Below are 23706 nucleotides of genomic sequence, written 5' to 3'. Positions count from 1 at the left end.
AGCTGTTAATTTTCCAATTTAAAGATTACATGTCTTTGTAATACTTATTCTAGGAATGAACTGGAAGGAAAGTGGAAGAAATTGTATTTGTGAAAGAGCAGAGGTTAGCAAGGAAAGGCGATTGAGGTAATTTACCCTGAGTGGGTGAGGAAGCCCTAGAACGGTGTGCAGGGCCAGTTCAGGCTCATGGCCTGGGGGAGAGGGAGAGTTTCAAATCACAGTCAATGACTTGGAAATGTTGGGCACATTTCCTAATCCCTATGTATCTCATTAGCTCCTTATGTAAAATGGAGATGATAATGTGTGAGACTAATTACAGAGTATCTACACTTGTCTGTTATACTTCCTTTCCTTCATGTTCCCTCCCTCCCTGTTCTTGCCCGGAACAGGGTTGGCTCAATGGGGAATTAATGTTTACTGTGCAAAAGTATAGGTAGTTCTGTAGTGCAGCCTTGTATTATTTTGTGTTATTTTGTTTTCATTGTGAAAAAGCCTTTTTATACTTTAAAAATGTAAATTAACTCTGCCACAATAGATTCTTAGGTATAGTGGTCCTAAATAGCCTCACAATTTGTATTCTTGTATGGTTCTCTCAATGATCTGTTCTCAGCTGAAGTCTGGTTTTGCCATTTACTGGTGGTACAATCTTGGCAAACCTCTTAAAAGATTCCTTTTCAGAATTTATAAAAACAATATATTGTAGACATGAAGTGGAAGTGTATGTATTTTATAGGTGTGTCTGGAACGTGTGAGTGTACAGTAAAGTGAGCCCCCTGCTGCCCTTGGCGCTCTTGCTCGTAGATGAAGGTGGTGTTTCGTGAGGGCGTGAGGCGAGCGTGCCTGTCTCGCAGCGGGACATATGTCTGGTCTTCATCCCTCACGCCGTCGCCGTCCAGGAAGTGAGATTTACTGGAGCCCTACTAGCACCAGTAGTGTGAGTAATAGGAATCAGGAGTAATATATGAAAACCCAGTTGTTGTTTTTCTAGAATGAAATTTAAGGTTAAGTCTAGTTATCTGAAGATATATCCAATTAAAGGAGAAGAATTCAGGTACATTGGGCCCTTTTTCTAAATAAATTAACATCATCTACATGCTTATAATTTGTTCACCATAAGCCTTTAAAGTAGATTTGAGGGCCCTGACAATAAAATACACACAGCCAATAAACCCATTAAAGTGGAAATTACAAATTTAAAAACCATATAGCAGAAGCAAACAAGCATAACAATATTGCTTAGGCTAATAAAATTGTTGTGATTGAGCATTAAATTTAGCTTCAGTGTTCCTAAATAAATAACAGTTTGTTTCCAGCTGCCCCAAGGAACAGCGACAAGTGATGATTACTGCCATGCATCTCACTCCGCTGATGGCTTGTGAGGTCTGACAGTGTGGAAGCCGTGGTGCTGACGGTCATGGCGGCCTGGAAGACAGCTGAGCCGCAGTGGTAAGGCTGCAGGGCTGAGGGGCAGTAGTGATCAGGCAAAGCGAGAAAGACCTTGCCAGTCCAGACAGTTGACAGCTTTGGATTCACTCTAAAGGAGTGTATCCTTGTTTTTTAATAGGCTGATCTAATTCTTAAGTGTCCAAATTATTTTGCCAATCATTAGTCACTAATGCAGATGATGTTAATACCATCAGGAAGTATAACTATCCATTTAAGGGTAAGAACTTGAGACAGTGTTTGATTCAATTATCTGACCTCTGTTTTCCAGTTTTTCAAAATCTGAGCGAGAACTGTCCATATTACCACTTAGCTTTATACAAACCCAAATATATAAAAAGCATAAATATAAGAAATGGAGATATTTGGTTTTCAAAATAATTCTTTCTTTTATGAAATGACTCTGTAAATATTCTTAAAATGCCAGTCTCACTTATTAACTTGACCATTTAGTTACAGTCCTTAAAATTGGATTTTCAACTTCAGAGATATGAAGGTCCACAGCTATGAAAATATCTTTCATAAAGATGTATATGGGTCAGGTTTTAGTTATATATTCCAAATTTAGATGACTCTTGTCGGGGAGTGGAACATCACATTATTGAATTAGGAGGAACTCTTTTTAATTCCCATGATTTCAATGTAAGTAATTATATACAGCATTGGAAAGACTAATTTAATATTTCTTAATGAACATAAGGGAAAACATTGAATAAAGTACATAAAAACATTGTATCTACTTTCAGAAAAACAATTAAAGATACTGTCATTTTAGTTTTTTAGTTTTAGACCTAAATTCCAACAGTAGGATTCCCAAGTCCAGGTACAATAGCTGAAATAGAAAGACCTGATTCCTTGTAGCAAGATCTTGCTGGAACATTTGGCCTGTGTTGCTTGTTCTTAGAGGTGGTTCCCTTGCTTTTGAAACAGAAAAAGTTGCATTGCAAACTTAAATGGGAAAGGACAATTGAAACTAGGAAGAAATATTAAAGTTTGAGAAATGCTCTGTTTCTTCTTCATAGCATTATACACACTTACACAAACTTCTTTCTGTTGGTAAATCCAGAGCGGCAGGCATCATTCTTGAAAGAGGTGCCATTTCTGCCTTTCACAACTGAAATATCTAGTCATCAGGGACTGACAGTATTCTGCAGTTTGGCCATGTCCAGAGGGCTGAAACATCGCAATATATAAATATAGTAAAAGATAAGAAAGAATGCCCCCTTTAACATCAACTGCATGTAGAAATATTTAAAATAAGTTAACTTTATTGAGCTATAACTTACAGATGATAAAAGGTACAGATTTTATGTATGCATTTTGATGAGTCTTTAAAAAGGGATAGCCTGTATGATGGGCAGTGAGGAGGTCACTTGTTGGAATGAGCCCTGCGTGTTGTATGGAAACCAATTTGACAATAAATTATACTTTAAAAATGTATATCCTGTATAAACACCACCCCAATCAAGATGTGAAACATATCCAAGACCACAAAAGTTTCCTTTGTTTTCCTCTGTCGTCCGTTCTGCTCCCACCCTCCTCCAGACAAACGTGGATCTGATTTCTGTGCATGTTATCAAACGTCATATAAATGGGGTGGTACAGTACGCATTCTTTTGTGTCTGCCTTCTTTCTCTATGTGATGTCTGTCTGGGTGACACGTGTTCGTGCATGTAGAAACGGTCTATCCTTTTTATCTATGACTACTGTTCATCTTGTGCCTACACCACCCTTGCTTTTGAATAGACATTAATCTGTTGTTGGTCATTTGGGTCATTTTCAGATTTGGCATTTTGGATGAAACTGCAAGGAACACTTGTTTACACAGCTTTATATTTTCATTTCTTTGGGATGGAGTTACCAGGAGGCAGAGTAGGAACATCTGAAATCTACAATACAGTGGCAAAACATTTTCTAAAGTAAATGTCCTATTTTCCAGCCTCACTGACACTGTATGAATTTTCCGGCAGTTCCACAGCCTCACCAGTAATTGATGTTGTCTGTCACTTAAGTCATACAAATGAGTATATACTATGTCTCAATTTGATCTCTTTGATGAATAGTGAAGTCAAAAATTTTTTATTTAGTTTCTGACCATTCTTCGAACCTTTTTTTTTTTCTGTAGAGTATCTCAAGTCTTTTGTCTATTACTTATTGGATTGTCAAGTCTTTTGTCAGATAAGTGTATTACAAATGGCCTTGGTTGGGTTTTCCTTTATATTAATGATGATTTTGAAGAACAGAAGTTTTTTATTATGATGAAAATTCAATTTATAAATATATTCCTTTATGGGTAGTGCTGCTTGTGTGTTAAGCAATCTGAGTATCCCAATATCATGAATATTTTTATCTTTAAGTTTCATTCTTGAGTTTGACTGCTTTAGCTCTTTGCTTAGTTTTATATTCCATTTTGAATTAATTTGTATGTGGGAGGTGAGGTAGAAATCAACGGGTTTGGATTTCTTCACATGTGGATATCCACTTAATGCAGTAACATTCACTGAAAATACTGCTTTTCCTTCATTGAATGGCTTTGTTATATCTATTGAAAAGTAATTGACTATATAGATGTGACTCAACTGATAATGTATTTCCTATGTTAGGCTCAAACAACACTGTCATCATAACTGTGGCTGTATAGTAGTTATAGAAATCAGAGTGGGTCTTCCACATTTGCTCATTATTTTCAAAATTGCAGTTCCATCTAATAATACTTATGAATATTTTCTATACTATTTCTTGCAATGCAAATCTATAAGTTAATGCTTTCTCTTTTTTATCAGAAAATTAATTTTACTCCTTTTGGAAGGAATTATTTTGTAAAACATAAAATTTTAGGTTGATTTTTTTTTTTCTCACCGCTTTAAAGATCTCATTTCATTATCTTCTTGCCTCTTCTATTTCCGAGGAGAAGTTGGCTAACATTCCTGTCCTGGCTCCCTGTGTGTAATGTGTTACACTTCTGTGGCTACTTTCTTTTCTTATTTTTTTTAATAGTTTATTGTCAAATTGGTTTCCATACAACACCCAGTGTTCTTCCCCACAAGTGCCCTCCTCCATCACCACCATCTCTTTCCCCTCCTCCCCCTTCCCCTTCAACCCTCAGTTCGTTTTCAGTATTCAATAGCCTCAAGTTTTGTGTTCCTCTCTCTCCCCAACTCTCTTTCCCTCTTCCCCTCCCCTGGTCCTCCATTAGATTTCTCCTTTTCTCCTGTTAGACCTATGACTGCAAACATATGGTATCTGTCCTTCTCTGCCTGACTTATTTCGCTTAGCATGACACCCTCGAGGTCCATCCACTTTCCTACAAATGGCCATATGTCATTCTTCCTCATTGCCATGTAGTACTCCATTGTGTATATATATATACCACATCTTCTTGATCCACTCATCAGGTGATGGACCTTTAGGGTCTTTCCATGATTTGGCTATTGTTGACATTGCTGCTATGAACATTGGGGTACATGTGCTCCTATGCATCAGCATTTCTGTATCTCTTGGGTAAATCCCCAGCAGTGCTATTGCTGGGTCATAAGGGAGTTCTATGGATAGTTTTTTGAGGAACCTCCATACGGTTTTCCAGAGTGGCTGCACCAGATTACATTCCCACCAACAGTGTAGGAGGGTGCCTGTCTCTCCACACCCTCGCCAGCATCTATAGTCTCTTGATTTGTTCATTTTAGTTCTGTGGCTACTTTCAAGACTTTTTCTTTTGTCTTTCATTTTTAGTGGTTTGCCTGTGATTTGTGTAGCCTCGATTTCCTTTGTATTTATTATGCTTGGGCTTTGCTGCTTCTGTTAAGCTTGTAAATTGGCTTTTTTTTTTTTCTTACCAAAGTAGATTTTGTTGATGTTATTTCTTTACCTTTTGTCTGGTTTGACCATTATCCCTGCTTTATTGTCTCTCCTCTCCTTACAGACTCCAAATTACATGTGTGTTAGACCAGTTGATTCTGTCTTACAAGTACCCGAGCCTCTGTTCATTTTTGAAATTTTTTATTGTGTGTGCTTTAGATTAATAATTTCTACAAATCTGTTTTCATGTTCACTTGCCCATTTTTCTGCCATCCCTAATCTGTTAAGCCTAAACAGAAAGTTTTTATTGCAGATAATTTGCTTTTCAGTTCTAGAATTCCATTTGCTTATCTCTTATGTTTTCCACTTCCCTACTGAGATTCCCTGTCTATTCTGTCATCAAGACTATTTTTCCTGTAAGTTCTTAGACATATTTTAATAGGTAGTTTTAAAAGTTCATGTCTCTTAATTAAAAGGGCATCTTGGGGTCTCTTTCTTTTGGCTACTTTTTTAAAAAATGATGAAGGCTCACATTCACCTGCTTATTTGCATGTCTAATACATTTTGATTTTATGTTGGACATTAGGAATGATATAGCATTCAGATTTGGGAGCATTTGTCTTCCTTTCAAAAGAGTACAGTTTATTCTGTCAAACAGTTAATTACTGGTGGCTGTTCTTAATCTTGTGGAAGTTTGATTTTAGCCTTTTTTAGGGCTGGTCTGTAATTCTCTATGACATGGTTCTTATTAGACAATTACGGCATTTTTCGGTGTCTTGGTCAGTGCAAAGATCGTTGCACTTTGGTCTCTCTGCTGTCCTGATATGTGTGAACTCTGCTCTCTGCTATCTTCATTTTACTTCCAGCTCTGTATCAGATACTCTCTGCTTCACTTCACCTTGTCTCACCTTGCACATGTACAGTCCAGCCCCTGGCCAAGGTCGTGCAAAAATCCCCCAGAGATCTCTGGGCCCCCCTTCGCTTTGGCTCTATTCTCTCTAGTGTCTGTCCTCCAGTTGCCAGCCGTCTCATCAGTGCTGAACTGCATCTGCGTCTCCTCAGCACAGCACGGCTGCTCTGGTTCTGTTTCTTCTCCCTGTGCTGCTGTCAGGAAATGGACTACAGTCAGAGCTCCAGGGCTTGTCCAGGTGTACTTGGGGATTACATATTTGAGGTGCCTGTTGTCCAGTGTCTACAGTGCCTTTGTATGTTCAGTCCAGTGTTATAGTTACTACTGGGAAAGAGCACTCTGTCTCAGCCAGAAGCCTAAGTTTGGTAGAAATATTTACTTGAAAGTTATTGTTATTGTTGGTTCTCAAACTTCAGTATACATTAGATATATGGAGGACTTGTTTACAAACAAATTGTGAGGCCCTGTCCTGTAAAGTGTCTGATTCAGTGGTTTGACGTGGGGCCCAGCAATCTGCATTTCTCACATGTGCCCAGGTGATGCTGATGCTGATGATCTGGGAACCAAATTTGGAGAACCACTTATTTAGAAAGGTGGATCTTGAGGAAAAAGTGTTGGACTTCACTTGGGACTTACTACACACAATTTTATCTTTGTGTGTGTGTGTGTGGTCCTATGTCCTGCATAACAGACTCACGTTTTTATAATGCCAGCAATCTTGCTCTTTTTATTCAAATTTTGATTTTCAAAAAATTGTGGGTTTTTTTTTTGCATTGAAAAAGGGATTCCTTATTTAACTGACAGAAACAAAATATGTAAGAGAGTAAATAAAGTTATGAAATATTATCATTCTTAATTCTTTTGCCTGCAAATAATTTGGTTCATTCATTCTGATAGGAAATTTCTAGAACCTAGCATTTTATAAGTTTCAGAAATAAGTGTGTGATTTTTGTTTCAGAAATTGAGTTTTAGTTTTTCTTCTCAGACCTATATGTGTGTGTGTATGCGAGTCATATGTATGTGTATGTATATTTTGCAGCTAAGATGCGAAACAGTGGTAACCATTTGCTGGATTGTTGGACCTGAGCCATATCCCTTCCTCAGGTTTCCTGAAAGCTTACACTGTCCTTTACAGCTATCAAGAGAGCCATTAATCCGTCTACCTTAGTAGCATATTTCGTCCGCTCCTGTGCCTCCATTGTTTCAATGGCTCAATCTCTCCTTGGTTGTCAGGATTTTGAAACTTACTGCTAACTTTCACTCTAAAATTGATGCATTTCCCAATAGGGTAAGCCTTGTACTTACGTCAAATTAGTGACTGTTTCATGTTTCTGACATGGTTCTAGCAGCTGAAACCAGTAGAGGCAGTGTTCTTCCGCCAGCATTACAGTATTAGTTGGGCAAATGGACTGATATTATCCCTTCAGATTCTGATCAATCTCTGACAGATTTTTAAAAAAATATTTTTAATGTTTTTATTTATTTTTGAGAGAGACAGAGCGTGAGCCGGGGACGTGCAGGGAGAGAGAGACACACAGAATCTGACGCAGGTGCCAGGCTCTGAGATGTCAGCACAGAGCCCGATGCGGGGCTCTAACACACAGACCACAGGATCATGACCTGAGGCGAAGTTGGATGCTTAACTGACTGAACCATCTAGGCGTCCCTCTAACAGATTTTTTTTATTTACCAACTTCTTTCATTTCTCAGAAAAATTGGTAAAATACTTTTTGGTAGTTACATTAGACGGCCCTTTTGGTGGCACATTTTAAATATTGTTTCAGCTGTAATGTATGGTTATTATAATTTCAATCTCAATTTCACAGGTCTGTTTTCTAATCATTTGATGCAGGCATAGTGAAATACTGATTAGTAAATACTAATAACTCAACAGGTTCACTTTGATGGCTGGGACCACAAATACGACTACTGGATGGATGCAGACAGCCCTGACATCCACCCAATTGGATGGTGTGACATAACAGGGCATCCCTTGGAAGTACCATATCGTGAGTATTTTGTTCTCTGTTGTTGATTTTTAAATGCTTAGCTTGAATTCCTACCTTAATGCTGTTCTTTTCCTGTCATTATAAGTATTTCAAAGCTAAATAGCAGATAGGTGAATTGATTGATTAGTGCCACAGCTATGCTGAAATCTAATTATTAACAATGAAGCCTCAAAGGGCATGCTTTTTAGTTTTAAAAAGTTATAATAATATTTAAGGAAATATTTTGACAGTGTTGTCTAGAAAAATCTTTATTTTCTATATTTTAGTTTGGGAAACTTTCACCCAGTCTACCAGTTGGGCCATTGATTTTAGCTGACATGCATTTTGTTTTTTTTTAAATATCCCATCTTAATTAATTTTGTCATGTAGATTATATGTCAGAAGGTTTTAGAAAGAACAAATATTTTAAATTTCAGCAATTAAAAACATTTGTTGAAAAAATGTCCTCTGTTATATTGGTATTTTCATTATTTCTTTCTAGCTACTTAAAGAGGAAATGAACAACTCTAAATTTTAATGAACTTTGAACCAAAATATCTCCTCTTTTTATCTGAAGAATTCCTTCGATCAGATGAGGTTGACATGACTAATAATTACCGGTTCCAGATACATGTGCAGGCACTCCATTCTTTGGCTTGTTTTGCTCCCTCACTGCTTCTGGTGTTTTTCTGTTTCTTGGGATAAAGGCCAACACATTACTCTGTTAATGAGGTTATCTTTTATTGAGCCAGCCCCGTGATGCTAGAATCTTAAGGTCTAACTGCATCTTTGAAGTAGTTCCTTAACTTAGAGGAGTGAGAAGAATTCCTGAACTTATAGAAGTGAGTAGCGCTCCTGACTTACTAACTTGACATCTTTACATTGTGCTGAGTACTTCAAAAACTACAGAGTCAAGAAGGTGCAGGTCCTCGTGGAACTTAGAGTGTGTTAGCAAGCATGGAGTCTGTACATACAGAATGTAAAACCCAGAGACCACGGTCAGTTCTATGTTGGGGGAAATGTGTTAGGATTTGTGCTCTGTTTCTTTTTTTTTTTTTCTGATTCCACTTTTCACTCTCCCTGATTTCACACCCCAGTATGTCAGAGAGATGTTTCTCATTTTATATTAACCTCCCCATTTCCCACATGGTTACACACACATCCGTCCCTCATCACAGTAACTTTCTCAAGTAAGAATGGTCTCGATGGAAGTGGGAATGGGTCACCACCTCAGAGACAGAGACACCCTCTCTTGATTCAACTCCATCTCACCCATTGCCTTCCTCTTTGTCATACTGCCTAACCAGCTTCTCAAACTGAGTATCTCATAAACATCTCAAAGTCTATGGATCGAACTGAACTCCATCCCAAGCCAAAAATCTTGTTTTTCTACTGTAGTTCCTACTTACTTCCAGAGTTCCTACTTCTTAAGCAGAGTCATTCTGGACTTGGCTCCCCCCTTATCTTTTCTTGCACCTCACACCCCACCTATAGTCACCAAGTCTTACTGATTCTCTAACTTAATTCCTCCAAAATCTATCTATGACTCCTGCCTGCTTCTTCCCAGGGCTCTTGCATTTGATCTCTCATCATGGCTCCCCGTGATCTGCAGACTGCTGGTTACTCAGTTGCACAGATCCTCCTGAAAAGCCTAAGATAGATCTCAAAATTCAGGTTCTAGAGGCAATATAGCCTATCACTTAAAAGTGTGGAATCTGGAGCCAGTGTGCTTGGATTTGAATCTTAGTTTTATTGCTCACATAGCTGTGTGACTGTCTGTGCCCATTTCCTCATCTAGAAAATGGAGATAATATTAGTGTGTCTATCTCAAAAATTTATAATGATTAAATGAGATAAATGCACGCAATACTTTAAAAACTACTCAGCCCCATAGTATGTCCTGAATTGGTGCTGGCCACTGTCAAGAAGTGATATAACATTCTATAGATTATCATTTTTGCATGAAATTATGTGAATTATTAGGACTACAAAACTTGAAATTGTGCTATAATTGTGACTATAGTTTTCCAAATATTTTAATTTCTTCCTTACTTTCTCCCTCTTTCCCTCCCTCCTCCTTCTCTCTTTCTTTTTATTCATTTATTTATTTATATTTATTTATTACTGAATTATAGTTGGCACACAGTGTTATATTCGTTTCAGGTATACTTTGTAGTGATTTGACATTTATATACACTACAGAATGATTGTCATAAGTGTAGTCACCATCTGTCACTGTACAGAGTTACTACGGTGTTATTGACTGTATTCCCTATGCTGTACTTTATATCCCCTGGATGTGCTTTATAACTGGAAATGTGTACCTCTTAATCCACTTTATTTATTTCACCCATCCCCACAATCCCTTCCCCCTTGTTCTCTGTATTTATGAGTCTGTTTCTATTTTGTTTTGTTTAGATTCCACACATGAGTGAAATTATGTGGTATTTGTTTTTTCTCTGTCTTATTTAACCCAGTATAATATGTTCTAGGTCTATGTTGTTGCAAATGGCAAGATTTCAATCTTTTTATGGATGAGTAATATTCCACTTTATATATGTATGTCCCACATCTCCTTTATCTATTCATCTGTTGATGGACACTTAGGCTGTACCTTGACTACTGTACATAATGCTGCAGTAAACATAGGGGTACAGACCACTTTTTGAATTAATGTTTTGTTTTCTTCAGATAAATATTCAGAAGTGGAAATGCTGGCTGGTATGGTAGTTCTGCTTTTAGTTTTTTGAGTTTTTACTTTTTCCAAAGTGGCTGTGCCCATTTACATTCCTACTGAGGGTGCACAAGGGTTCTGTTTTCCCTACGTGGTTGCCAGCACTTGCTATTTCTTGTATTTTTGATACTAGCCATTCTGGCTGGTGTGAGATACTATCTCACTGTAGTTTTGATCTGCATTTCCCTGTTGACTAATGATGTTAAACCCTTTTTATGTGTCTGTAGCCATCTGGATATCTTCTTTGGGAAAATGTCTATTGGAGTTTTCTGCCCATTTTTTAATTGGATTGTTTGGGGTTTTTTGATGTCGTTTGTGTGAGTGTTATATATATCTTGGATATTCACCCCTTATTGGGTGTACCATTGGCATATATCTTCTCCCATTCAGTAGATTGTCTTTTCATTTTGCTTATGGTTTCTCTCCCCATGCAGAAGCTTTTTAGGAGGTATAATCTCATTTATTTTTGCTTTAGTTACCCTTGTCTGAGGAGAAAAATACAAAATAGTTATTGCGTAAGACCCATGTTTAACACTTTATTGCCTATGTTTTCTACAATTTTCATAATGTTGTACATTTAGGTCTAAATATATAGTTTTTTTCCTCCTTGTAATTGATTTCTAGAGTTTGGAAAAATGTCTCATGTGATTTAAATCTTTTTAAATTTATTGAGACTTGTTTTGTGACCTAACATGTGATCTATTCCAGAGAATGTTCTATCTGCAATTTAAGGATCATACATTCTTCTGGGATGGAATATATCGATTAGGTCTATGTCAACTAATGTGTTGTTTAGAGCCACTCTTTCCATACTGATTTACTGTCTGTATGATATATCCATGGGTGTAAGTGGGGTGCTGAAGTTTCCTACTATTATTGTATTACTGTCAATTTCTTCCTTTATGTCTGTTAATATTTGCTTTAATATTAATATTTAATATTTAATATTTAATGGTTAGGTGATTCTGTGTTCTCTGCATATACATTTACAATTGTTACAGCCTTTTGTTGGATTGATTCCTTTATTATTTTATAATGCACAGTTTGTCTATTGACATAATCTTTATTTTACAGGCTATTTTCTCTGTTATATGACAGGGGTATTACTACCCCTGCTTTCTTTTCATTTCCATTTGCAAGGACTATCTTCCCCCATACTTTCACTTTCAGTCTATGTTTATTAGGTCCTAAATAAGTCTCTTATAGTCAGCATATAGATAGGTCTTGTGGGGGGTTTTGGTCCATTCAGCCACCCTTTGCCTCTTGATTGGAGATTTAGTCCATTTAAAGTAATTATTGATAGGTATGTACTTACTGATATTTCAGTAATTGTTTTCTGGTTGTTTTTGTAGTTCTTCTCTGTTCCTTTCTTGCTCTTTTCCCTTGTGGTTTGATGACTTTCATTAGTGTTATATTTGGATTCTTTGCTATTTATTATTTATTTGTTTATTTATATTTGAGAGAGAGAGTGTGTTGGGGACAGGGGCAGGGGGAGACAGAGAGAAAGGGAGAGAGAGAGAGGGAGAGAGAGGGAGAGGGAGAGAGAGGGAGAGAGGGAGAGAGAGGGAGAGAGAGGGAGAGAGAGGGAGAGAGAATTTCAAGCAGGCTTCACGTTCAGCACAGAACCTGACATGGAGCTTAATCCCTCATCCCCGGGATCATGACCGGAGCCAAAATCAAGAGTCCAATGCTCAACTAACTGAACCACTTAGAAATCTCTTCTCTCTTTCTCTCTCTCCCTCTTTCTTTCTCTCTCTTTTTTGTGTATGTATATAGGTTTTTGTTTTGTGGTTACCATGAGGTCATTCATACTATAACACCCTATGTGTATAGAAGTCTATTTTAAGTTGATAGTCACTTAAATTTGAACACATTCTACATTTTTACTCCCCCCACTTGTTTTATTTTTGACATATTTTATATCTTTTTTTATATCCCTTAACTAATTATTGTAGATATAGTTTATTTTACTACTTTTGTCTTTTAACCTCTATGGTAGCTTTATAAGTGTTTGATCCACTACCTTTATGATGTTTGCTTTTATCATGTGGATTTTTCTTTTACAATTTTCTTCTACTTATGGCCTTTTCTTTTCTGCTTGAATAAGTCCTTTTAAACACTTATTGTATGGACCTTTAGTGGGGATGAACCTCTTTAACTTTTGTTTGTTAGGGAAACGCCTTCCCTGTCCTTCAATTCTGAATGGTAACCTTGCTCAGTAGAGTATTCTTGGTTGTAGGTTTTTCCCTTTCAGTTTAACTTACTCTGCCATTCCCTTCTGACTTGTAAAGTTTCTGCTGAAAAATCAGCTGATAGTCTAATGGGTGTTCTCGTCTATGTAATTAGTTGATTTCTGTGTATAAGGTCATCTCTTTCATTTTAATTTTTGCCACTTTAATTATTATGTGTCTTGCTGTGGGCCTCCTCAGGTTTCTCTTGTTTGGGGCTCTTTGTACTTCTTGGACCTGGGTGTCTATTTCCTTCCCCAGGTTCAGGAAGATTTCAGCTATTATTTCTTTTATTTAACAGTTATTTATTTATTTTTGAGAGAGAGAGAGAGAGAGAGAGAGAGAGAGAGAGAGAGAGCGAGCGAGCCAGAGTGAGCATGAGTGGGGAGGGGCAGGGAGAGAAGGAGACAGAATCCCAAGCAGGCTCTGCTCTGTAGCTTGACCCGGGGCTTGAACTCAAGAGCCATGTGACCATAACTTGAACTGAGAGCAAGAGTTGGATGCTCAGCCAGCTGAGTCACCCAGGTGCACCTCAGCTATCATTTCTTCAAGTAAGTTTTCAACCCTCTTTTCTCTCCTTCTGGGACCCTTCTAATGTGAATGTTAGTTTGTTGTTACAGAGATCCCTTAAGCTGTTCTTATTTTTTTTAATTCTTTTTTCTTTTAGCTGCTCTGCTTAGGTGATTCCTGCTATTACCTCTTCCAGATTGCTAATCCCTTCGGCAGCATCCTCTAATCTGATGTTGATTCCATCTAGTGTAATTTTCACTTAAGTTATTGTATTCTTCAGCTCTAATTGATTCATTTTTATATTTTCTATTTCTTTTTGAAGTTCTAATTGTATTCATTTACTCTTTTTTCAAATGTGGGATCTTTATGTCCATGACTTTGAACTCTTTATCAGGTAGATTGCTTATATCTGTTTCATTAAATTCTTTTTTTTTGAGGTTTTGTCTTGTTCTTTCACTTGGAACATTTCTCTCTCTCTCTCTCCTTGTTTCACCTGCTGATCTGTGTTTATTTCTCTATGTTAGGTAGGTCACTATGTCTTAAAAGAGTGGCAGTATGTACAAGGTGTCCTGTGGGACTCAGAAGCACGGTCCTCCCTGCTCACCAGAACCAGGTCCCCAGAGGTGTCACCTGTGTCTGCTACATGTGCCTCTTTGTGTCTGGGCTGTGCCTGTTGCAGATAAATACTCCTATCCCTGGAGGTTGAGAGCCATTTGGAGGTGCATCAGTCCTGGGCCCAGACTGCTCACCAGCTGCAGGGAGCTGAAGCTCTTGTAGGGGGGACACCTGTGCATTTCTAGGTTTGGCTCTAGTTCTGGTGTATCCTCTTCTGGGAGTTGCTTTTTTTTTAATTTTTAAAAATTTAATTTTTAAAAAAAGTGTTACTTTTTTCAGTTTATTTATTTTGAGAGTCAGAGACACAGAAAGAGAGAGAGAGAGAACATGCTAATAAGGGAGAGGCAGAGAGAGAGAGAAAGAGACAATCTTAAGCAGGCTTCACACTGTCAGCACAGAGCATAACCTGTAGCTCATCTCCTAACCCGTGAGATCGTGATCTGAGCTGAAATCACGAATCGGTATACCCAGCTGACTGAGCCACCCAGGCGCCTTCTGGGAGATGCTTTTAGTGGTACTTGTCCCAGGTAAGGCCATCTGCTGGGTGCAGTAGGGGCAGGAGCCATTTTGGGAGAATGCCGAACCCAGATGAGGCCACCTGCCAATGTGGCAGGGCCAGAGCTGGCTTGGAGTGGTGCCTGCTGGGGGGGGGGGGGGGGGGGGGGGGGGGGGGGGGGGGGGGGGGGGGGGGGGGGGGGGGGGGTATGTCAGGCAGGGCAGACCTGCAGGGACCACCAGGGCAGCAGGAGGAATGTTGGCAGGGGTCATGGACAGTGTCAGAAATGGCACTTGCCATCTCTAATCACTACGGTAGATGGAGAGTAAGAAAGATGGTGCCCCCCGCCATGCTTCTGTTCCTCAAGAACATGCCTACAGATCCCTGCCCCTCTGACATGTGTCCTAACCTGAGTCAATAAATCTCCATTGATGGAGATTACGGTTCAGGTGCTTCTCAAATGGCTGCCTCTGTGTGGTGTCTCAGAGTGAGTGTGCTTGTGCGCTGGCCCTTTAAGAGTAGAGTCTTGGTTTCCTAAAGTTATGCTGATTTGCCAAGCCAGACATTATGGGGACTCTTCTTCCTGGTGTAGGTCCTCAGGGCAGGGGCACCTGAGGAGGGCTTGAACCTCTTGCTCCTCAGGGAAGATCTCTGTGTTTTTCATATCCTTCCTGCTTATGGGTTGTGCTGCGAGTGTGGATCCTGACTGGACCACTTCTTTGCTCCTCCCACCTGTCTTGATGTGACTTTTTAAAAATACCTGCAGTTGTCAAATTTTCTTATGTTTGACTTCCCTGTTTTTTGGCAATATTACAAGATTCCCCTTTTGTTCATTCACATTTAGGTATTTGGAATCCCTATAATTTGGGAGAATTGGCTGTCTTCAGTTGGCCAGGCTATTCTTTTTCCACTGTGCTTGCTTTTTTGTTATAAATGTGTTTGGATAAATTATTATTAATATATGGTTTATTACATATTGCTTGACTGACACTATGGCGTATAATTATTTATATGTGCACCATTAGTATTATTAATTTTTAAATACCTAGATTTTAAGACATGGTTATAATATAGATCAGTAGATACCATCCATGCCTCTATTGTTAAAGCAAAAATACCGCCCCCAACACACACACAATCTATTCTATTATTTATTTATTTATTACCAATTTTTTCCCCACTGGAAAGTAAAAACAAATATTTGGTCAAGGTATCCAACAAAACAAAGTGTGAAGGTCTTGACTGTTGCAAGAGCCTTATGACTATCTTTGCTGATGTCTTTCCTGTCATTGTGTAAAACTCAAACCTAACCGTATTATCTATTCTTTTTTCTTTAAGTTTGGTTGACATTGTGGGTCTCCATTCTTAAAGCTCTTCATTGGCATCCAGTATCTGACAGACTCCTTTCTGTGCATGTCCACAAGGTGCTTCACAATCTGTGCTTTGCTCGCTGCTGTACCTTACTCTTCCCAAAGCAGAATTACTTCATTTATACCAAGCAGGAGTACTCATAGCGCCTTCACTATTGGCCTTATAAGATTTTGAAGCCAGTACATCACCTTTCTATACATTCCTCCATATCTTAGCTTTCTTTACAGAAAAGTCACCCCCTCAGCTGATGTCCACCACCCGTGTGGTGAGGAGCAGGCAGGAGCTCTTGCTTTACCATGGGAATTACGTGTAACATCCTGATTCTTGTCATGTCTCTTATGGATCATATTTGCACCATCAACAACATCCAATCAGCTTTTATTGCTGAGTGCTACATTAAGTCAAAGAGTTGATATTATTTACTGTTATAATTCAAACTAAACTTATAATGTCCAGGATCTTTGAAAATTAGATCAAAGTAATTATATCTTATATGTAGATCTATAAAACCACATATAACATTTTCTCATATATAAGCAGATGAAATATATTTCCAACATTAATTTACAAGTATTATAAGGTATTTTCAGATATTTTAACTTTCATATATTTTTACACACTTCTGTTTTACTTTTGTTATATTTATGTAACTCAAGAATTGCCTTAGTACTTTATTATATATGATACAATAGATTTACAGATCAAACATTGCAAAGAATACTAAAAATTTAAGATTTAGGAAAAATCTTAGAGGTCATCTTATGTACTCTACCATTTTACGGAGGCTAAACCCAACTTGAACTTTATGTATTTTATAGGTTTACTCTAGTGAAATTTTACAAAAAGCATTACAGCAGTTTGCCTGTTAGTGGTGTTCTGTAAAAATAAGAAAAATTAAAAGAAAATATGAAGCAGACAGTTTTTAAATCCATTTTTCTCATCTGTATTTTGTTATGGACATTTTCCCCATGACTCTTTTCCAACATATTTGCAGCTCAGTATTATAACGCTTTGGAAACAAAGAAAAAAAACAATAGACATAGATATAGATATAGATATAATATGAATTTTTTATCCATGAGCTTTTCATTTATGTTTGAGGGAGCTGTAGTTTGCACAGGTATGAAGTAGAATAAAATCCTATATCTGCCAATGAAAACTTAGTGCACATTGCTCCATTTCTAAATGTGGTTTTAAAAAAGAGCAGAACACACAGGGCCAGTCTAGCCAGGCATCTTAGAATGGTGTTTACCTGGGCCCAGAAAAGCACAGAGGACCTGGACCAGAGGAGGGAGAGTGGTAGCCCTTTTAGAGATGGAAATGGCACAAGCATAAATAAAATTAGATTTGTTGGCTCTTATACAATTTTATTCAATTTATTAAATTTTGTTTTTCTAAGTGAGTGGTAGTTACTTTAATTTATTTCTATTTTTCTAATGCCATTTAATTCATCTATTTATACTCAGTGCAGACATTGAACCCAGCTATGATACAGATTGTATGGCCCAAGCTTCTGCAAAAATGTTTATATGGTGTATTTTTGCAAAAACCATAATATTCAATAATTCATGACATTCCATCTCTGAGGCCTGTTGTAAGTTATGAAAAGGTTAACTGTGACAAGCCACTTGAGAATGAAAACTTTAGGGCTCCCATTATGAGCACCAGTTTGTATGGCTGGTGCGGCTTTCCTCCCCACCACCGTACCTATCCACGGGTGCTCAGTTGCGGTTCACCCAGTGTCCCATTGTCAGATTAAATTCTCCTTTTCTCATGCCATGAAGGCATAATTTGTCTGTTTTATCTGATGTATCGTCTTTAATGGTGGAAAGACAACTTAGTTGTCAAATTGTCAAGCTCTTTCTGTTGTGCTTTGCATTCCCTGAATGTCTTTGAAAAGGCATAAATACACCAGAACCAAAAAACATGCCTACCTCGGTCATCTACAGAACTGCCTTTTGACAATATTTTTAGTCATATCATTTGGAAACTTGGACCTCAGTCACATTTGATGCTAAATTTCTTTAAATAGATCTCATTTATTTTATTATATTGTGAATTATCCACCTACAGACTGCCCATCCCATTGAGCAATGGGATGTTCAGTAAGTAGTTCTTGCTTTGGAAATTCACCAAATTTGAGAAGCAAGATATGGACTTTGGAGCTAGAAAAACTTAGATCTAAATTTCATTCTATTCTTGCTGACTCTGTATCTCTGGGAAAGTTACTTTACCTCTGGGACTTATAGCCTTGTGTGATTAAATAATTATTTATTTTTAATTTTTGAGAAAGACAGAGAAAGTGTGAGCTGGGAAGGAAGAGAGGAGGTGGAGAATCTGTGCTGTCAGTGCAGAGCCCAACATGGGGCTTGAACTCACAAAACTGTGAGACCATGACCTGATCAGAAATTAAGAATCTACTGAGCCACCAGGCACCCCACGTAATTAAATACCTTAGTGGCTGTTTTCAGTTGTCTGGTGCATACTGGCCCTTCAATAAATAGTAAAGCTGAGGTGAAGAGCACAGGCACATTTGCTTCCTGTGCCATTTCTCTTCATTGATCTAGAAAATTGGAAGTTGACTTTATTTCCTAAAACCAGTGTGGTTGTTTTCTAGGTACTTGTTATAACTGTACTATCCATAAAGGGGTTGCTGATCTCTGAGCGAATATTGACCAACATTTAGGAATAGTTTGAAACATTTAGAATTATTGATTTAGATTTAAAATTAGCTGACCCTATAAGCCTCATTTAAATGAACTAAAGAACTTTGCTGTTCTTTAAAATAAAAATCTGAATACGTTGCACTTCTGCACCTAATTTCGATGTGTGCCTTTTATCTAACAGCAAGCAGTTTTTCAACCCTGGCTGTAATTCAACTCCATCCTTACAGTGTTTACCTGGAGAACAATGCATCACGTTCCACAGGTTAAGGGTTCAGTCCTACAAGACTGCTCCAATCACCAACTTCAGATGCCAGTCATAAGCCCAGATCGATCATCACCTATACTTTTGGCAGCTGTAGATCAGAGGTTCCAATGACCCACTGCTTGGGTTCAATTAATTTGCTAGAGTTCCTCCCAGAACTCAGAAAAACATTTCACTTATTAGATGATCTGTTTATTATAAAAGGATATAATTCAGGAATAGAAGCTAGATGGAAGAGATGCATAGGGCAAGGAGCCCAGAGTTTCCATGTTCTCTCCTGAATAGACATTCTCCCCATGTCTCCAGATGTTTACCAGCCCAGTGGCTGCTAAGGTTCAGAGGAACCTTGTCCTTTTGGGTTTTTATGGAGGCTTCATTCTGTAGGCATGATTGATTAAATCACTAACTGTTGGTAATTGAACTTGATTTTCAAGCCCTCTCCATCTCCAGGAGTGGGAGGAAAAGTCCCAGCCTTCTAATCACTGGTTGGTTCCAGCCTTAGATGCTTTCCCAAACTCATGTCATTAGCATAACAAAAGACCCTTATTGCTCTCATCATAGGCAAGGATTTTGGGAGCTCTGTGCCAAGACAAAGAGGAAGACCAAGGATATATTTCTTATTGTAAATCACAATATCACAGTCATAAATATACCACCAGTGAAATAAAAGTATTCTTACTGTGTTGTTCACTAGCTTTATGGTTGTCAAACCAAATGGATATAAACCAGCTCTCACCTGAGCCTTCTCTGTTAAGCACAATTTTCCATTCATTTATCCCTGACTTAGCAATGGTAGGTACTTCACATCTCCTTCTACCTCTCTTCTTAGTCTCCCCTCATGGCTTCTTGCCTCTGGATAGGGTCTATGTTCCTTGTGCCTACTATTATCTGCTAGCATTTGTGCAGAAGGTGGGTGACCTTCTCTCTCAAACTTCATGTGACATCCCAGGGAGATGAACAGTCTCCACCCCAGACATCCTACAGTATTTTGTCTTCTTCTCTTGGGTTAGAGTTGCATGTTACTTACCCCTCGAATGCCCCACGTGCATCTAGTAGGGATCTCTACTCTTGTCTTTGTGGGGCGCCTGCCAGTCTGGCCCTTACCACATCTGCAGCACGTCAGCCTTACTGCTACTGCCACCTCTGCTGTCCCTTGGGATTGGAGCTTTGTGCTGCCACATGCTCCCTGGGCTTGTTCAGGTATCCCCTCCCACAGATGGCGTCTCTGCTCAAGCTGTCCACAGACAGCAACCTGCCATTGTCTAGCTCCTCAGATGTCTTTGTGTTTGGGATGACATATTTCACAGGCCAACGTGATACAAGATGCTTATTTGTTTCTGCTCTCACCCCCCTCTCCATTACTAGAGTACCTCTCCTATGGTGGCAAGGACCCATGCCCCTGCTGGTCGTCCATTGCAGTCTATATCACCTCCACAGAGTACTGCAGACTTGGAGCTCAAGACATACTCACTGAATGAATGAATGAATGGATGGATGAATGAACGAATGAGTGAACGGATGGCTTACCTTTTAGACCACAAGATCCCCTGGAGCAGGGTTTTTATACAGTTCACCCTTGCTCCTTGGAATGTGCGCACTCTTACAGGTGGTAAATCCAAGTCAGAAAATGCTTGTAGGACAGTCCAGGATGTAATGAGTCAGTTGGCGCCACTGTCTCCTTCCCTAAGCCCTGGACTATGTGTGCCCCTTCCTACTGTGGGCAGGGATGACTCAGCCTGTGTCCTCCACGCAGGGTGGGCCCTCAGTGAATAGTTGTCCAGATTGCCTGACTTTGTACATTTTATAAACATAATCTTTCTGTACTTACTTTCCCCTTCCTGCCCCTTCAGCTGTTGTTGTAAACACTGTTTTAGAAATCAGAGCTCAACCGAATAAAATATCTGATTGCATGGAAGTGCTTTGTTAATGTTTTAAAGTAGGAATAAAAATAATAACATAGAAACATGACAGGCCCCAATGCCTCTAATAAGGTAGATCTAGTTGAAGACCAAAGAATCTTTTTTAGTTGAAGACCAAAGAATCTTTTTTTTTTTTTCAACAAATTAGATTTGGATGTGCCACTTGGTAACTAATAGACTTTTCTCAGGGTACATATGAAGTTTTTTGTTTGTTTTTGTTTTTGTTTTGTTTTGTTTTGTTTTTGTTTTTCTGAAATGACAAAGAGCTGCCACATAGTGACAGTGCTGGTGGGGTGTGGAGTGACAGGGCCCGCCAGTGAGCCCTCCAGGGTGAGGACCCATCCCGTCAGGTGCCCATCCCATTGGACACAGCTTGCCTCATCATTTGTGCCAAGAACGCGGTACATCACAAACTTGAGGGGAACAGAACTGCTTTCTAGGCATGGATATAAAAATCAGTGGAGCAAGGAGGATTTGATCCCTGTTCTCAGGAAGTCCAAGCAAACCTCAGAAAAGTGCTTCATCCTTAGGAGTCACCAGAGATATGACCATAGAATGCAAACCTGCCAGAATCCTCCCCGCTTCTTGCACCCCAGCCTGCCATGTACATGTGTGGATGCGGTGCTTTGCAGCGCCTGTACGAGACAGAAGGGGATGTGTGGTCCTGGTCACGATGGCTTTCTGGCTTGCCAGAACCCTATAGTGTATTCCTTTATGAGTGTATCAGTCTCCCCTCCCCATCACCCTCTCTTAGGCAGGAAGGTGTGCCCCCCGACTGGTGTGGAGCTACTGAATCTGGGTGTCCAGAAAGAGACGGCCTCCTCTGTTTTGTGGCATCAGCAGTGTTGCATGAAGCATGGGCTTCGAAGAGGGTGGCAAAAAGGAAAAATAGATTACACTGCAGCGCAGTCTCACACACGGAGGCTCTGTGGTAACTGCACACCATTCGTGATGAGCAGCCGCTCTCAGGGTGTGCAGCTGTGTCCCAGGGAAAGGATGAGCCCTACTTTTCCATGAGGAGCAAGCCTTATTGGGCCTGGGAGGAATTTGTCGGGTTAGTGCTTCAAGAGACTTCCCCAAGCCATGTGATCCCAGCTGTTTGCTCTAGTTCCCAGATCTCCCTTCCTTTCTCCTTTTAAAGTTTTTATTTACTTTTGAGAGAGAGCATGTGCAGGGAAACCAGCAGAGGTAGAGGGAGAGAGAGAATCCCAAGTAGGCTCCACACCATCAACATGGAGCCTGATGCGGGGCTCAAACTCACAAACTTCAAGATCATGATCTGAGCTGAAACCAACAGTTGGACACAAATGACTGAGCCACCCCAGAGATCTCTCTTTCTGAGGCTTTGTCTTGCCAGGCTCTTGCTTACCTACCAGTGCTCCTTACGGAGGTGTAGAAGAACTTCTTGGTCCCTTGTGGGTCCCACACAAATTGTGTCAACACAGTCAGGCTTATTAAGGTCCAGGTTGAAAATGGCAGTGGTGCTGTGTCCCTGGTGTCTGGGCTGCTGGGGCAGTCGGCACACAGCTGGGGCAGTCCGTGTCGAGGGGTACCACAGTGAGGGTGACTCAGCTCACATGTGGAAGCCCCTCACCTGCCTCATAGCACTCCCTGGGGTGGGTGTGAGCATGCTGAGTGTCTTCCTGAGTCACGTCATGCAGAACATGAAAGACCGGAGTTCATCCCTACCCCCATCTCTGCCTCAAGTCCAAGCCCTTTCCCTGGGGAGGTGGTAATCATGCTGTATTCCATAACTATCATGTGAATCCACTTCCAGCTGGCTATGAAGATGGGTAAAGAGAACCTGGGCCACTACCCAGTGGAGACCACAGCACAGTGTCGATCATGACTCTGCACATGGACCAGAAAAGCATATGGGACCTGAAACTCACCTTCCTTACTCCTATCAAATGATGACCAGTATACTTATCTTCCATCCCTTTGCTTATGGCAGGAGATGGTTTAAATAAAGAGATTGGTTCATGAAAAAAAAAAAAAAAGCAGAACTGTGACCTCAGGCTCATTAACTTGGCCACTGCTATGTCGTTACTTTCTGCCATGTGGGATCTTTTCCTAAAGACATGCAGCCACCCCCTAGTGTACCAAAGGAAGCAAATAGCTGACTAACTCCTTATTCGGTAATAAATGCCCACCCTAGTGCTAGCCTAAAGGTGTGTGTGGGGGGGATGTTAAAAGAGGAGGAAATGCAAGAAGGAATATGAGTACATATACCTCTGACCTCCTAGTCTTCCTTTCACCTCTTGTCTGCTCCACTCACTCCTTTCTTTTAATTTTTTTTTCTTAATGTTTATTTATTTTTGAGAAAGAGAGTGCACATGTGCACATGTATCTGAGTGGGGGAAAGGCAGAATGAGGGAGACAGGATCTGAAGTGGGCTGTACTCTGACAGTAGAGAGCCAAATATGGGACTTGAGCCCACAAACTGTGAGAAGAAGACCTAAGCCAAAGTTGGACACTTAACCAACTGAGTCCCCCAGGTGCCCCATTTCTTTAAATCTCTTGAACACAAATTATTTGCATGCCAGGGCCTTTGCATATGCTATTGTTTGTGTCCAGAATGGTCTATTTGCTCTTCTAATGGAGGATACTTTCGTACTCTTCACTTGATCATAGCCAAAAGGCCAAGAAGTGATGACACTCTCATACTCTTTAGAAATCATCTCTGATGATCCCTTCTGAGAAAGGCCTTGCCTGGCCACATTACTTAAAAAACAACCACCACTTCCTTTTCTCCACAGTGCATTTCAT

General features: G+C 39.6%; 1 protein-coding gene across 5 annotated transcripts in view; it reads left to right on the top strand.

Moving 5' to 3' along the window:
- Positions 1-23706, top strand: part of L3MBTL4 (L3MBTL histone methyl-lysine binding protein 4) — a 354831-nt gene that overhangs the window by 154378 nt on the left and 176747 nt on the right. For all 5 annotated transcript variants that reach the window (XM_029922680.1, XM_029922679.1, XM_029922681.1 and 2 more), the window contains one exon: positions 8043-8157. In XM_029922680.1, the coding sequence (XP_029778540.1) occupies positions 8043-8157 (115 nt within the window). The remainder of the gene's footprint in view (positions 1-8042; positions 8158-23706) is intronic.

This window comes from Suricata suricatta, chromosome 14 (assembly GCF_006229205.1).
Source record: "Suricata suricatta isolate VVHF042 chromosome 14, meerkat_22Aug2017_6uvM2_HiC, whole genome shotgun sequence".
In the NCBI taxonomy this organism is placed as follows: domain Eukaryota; kingdom Metazoa; phylum Chordata; class Mammalia; order Carnivora; family Herpestidae; genus Suricata; species Suricata suricatta.
The sequence above is the reverse complement of the archived record's forward strand: the minus strand, read 5'-3'. Positions and strand labels throughout refer to the sequence as shown.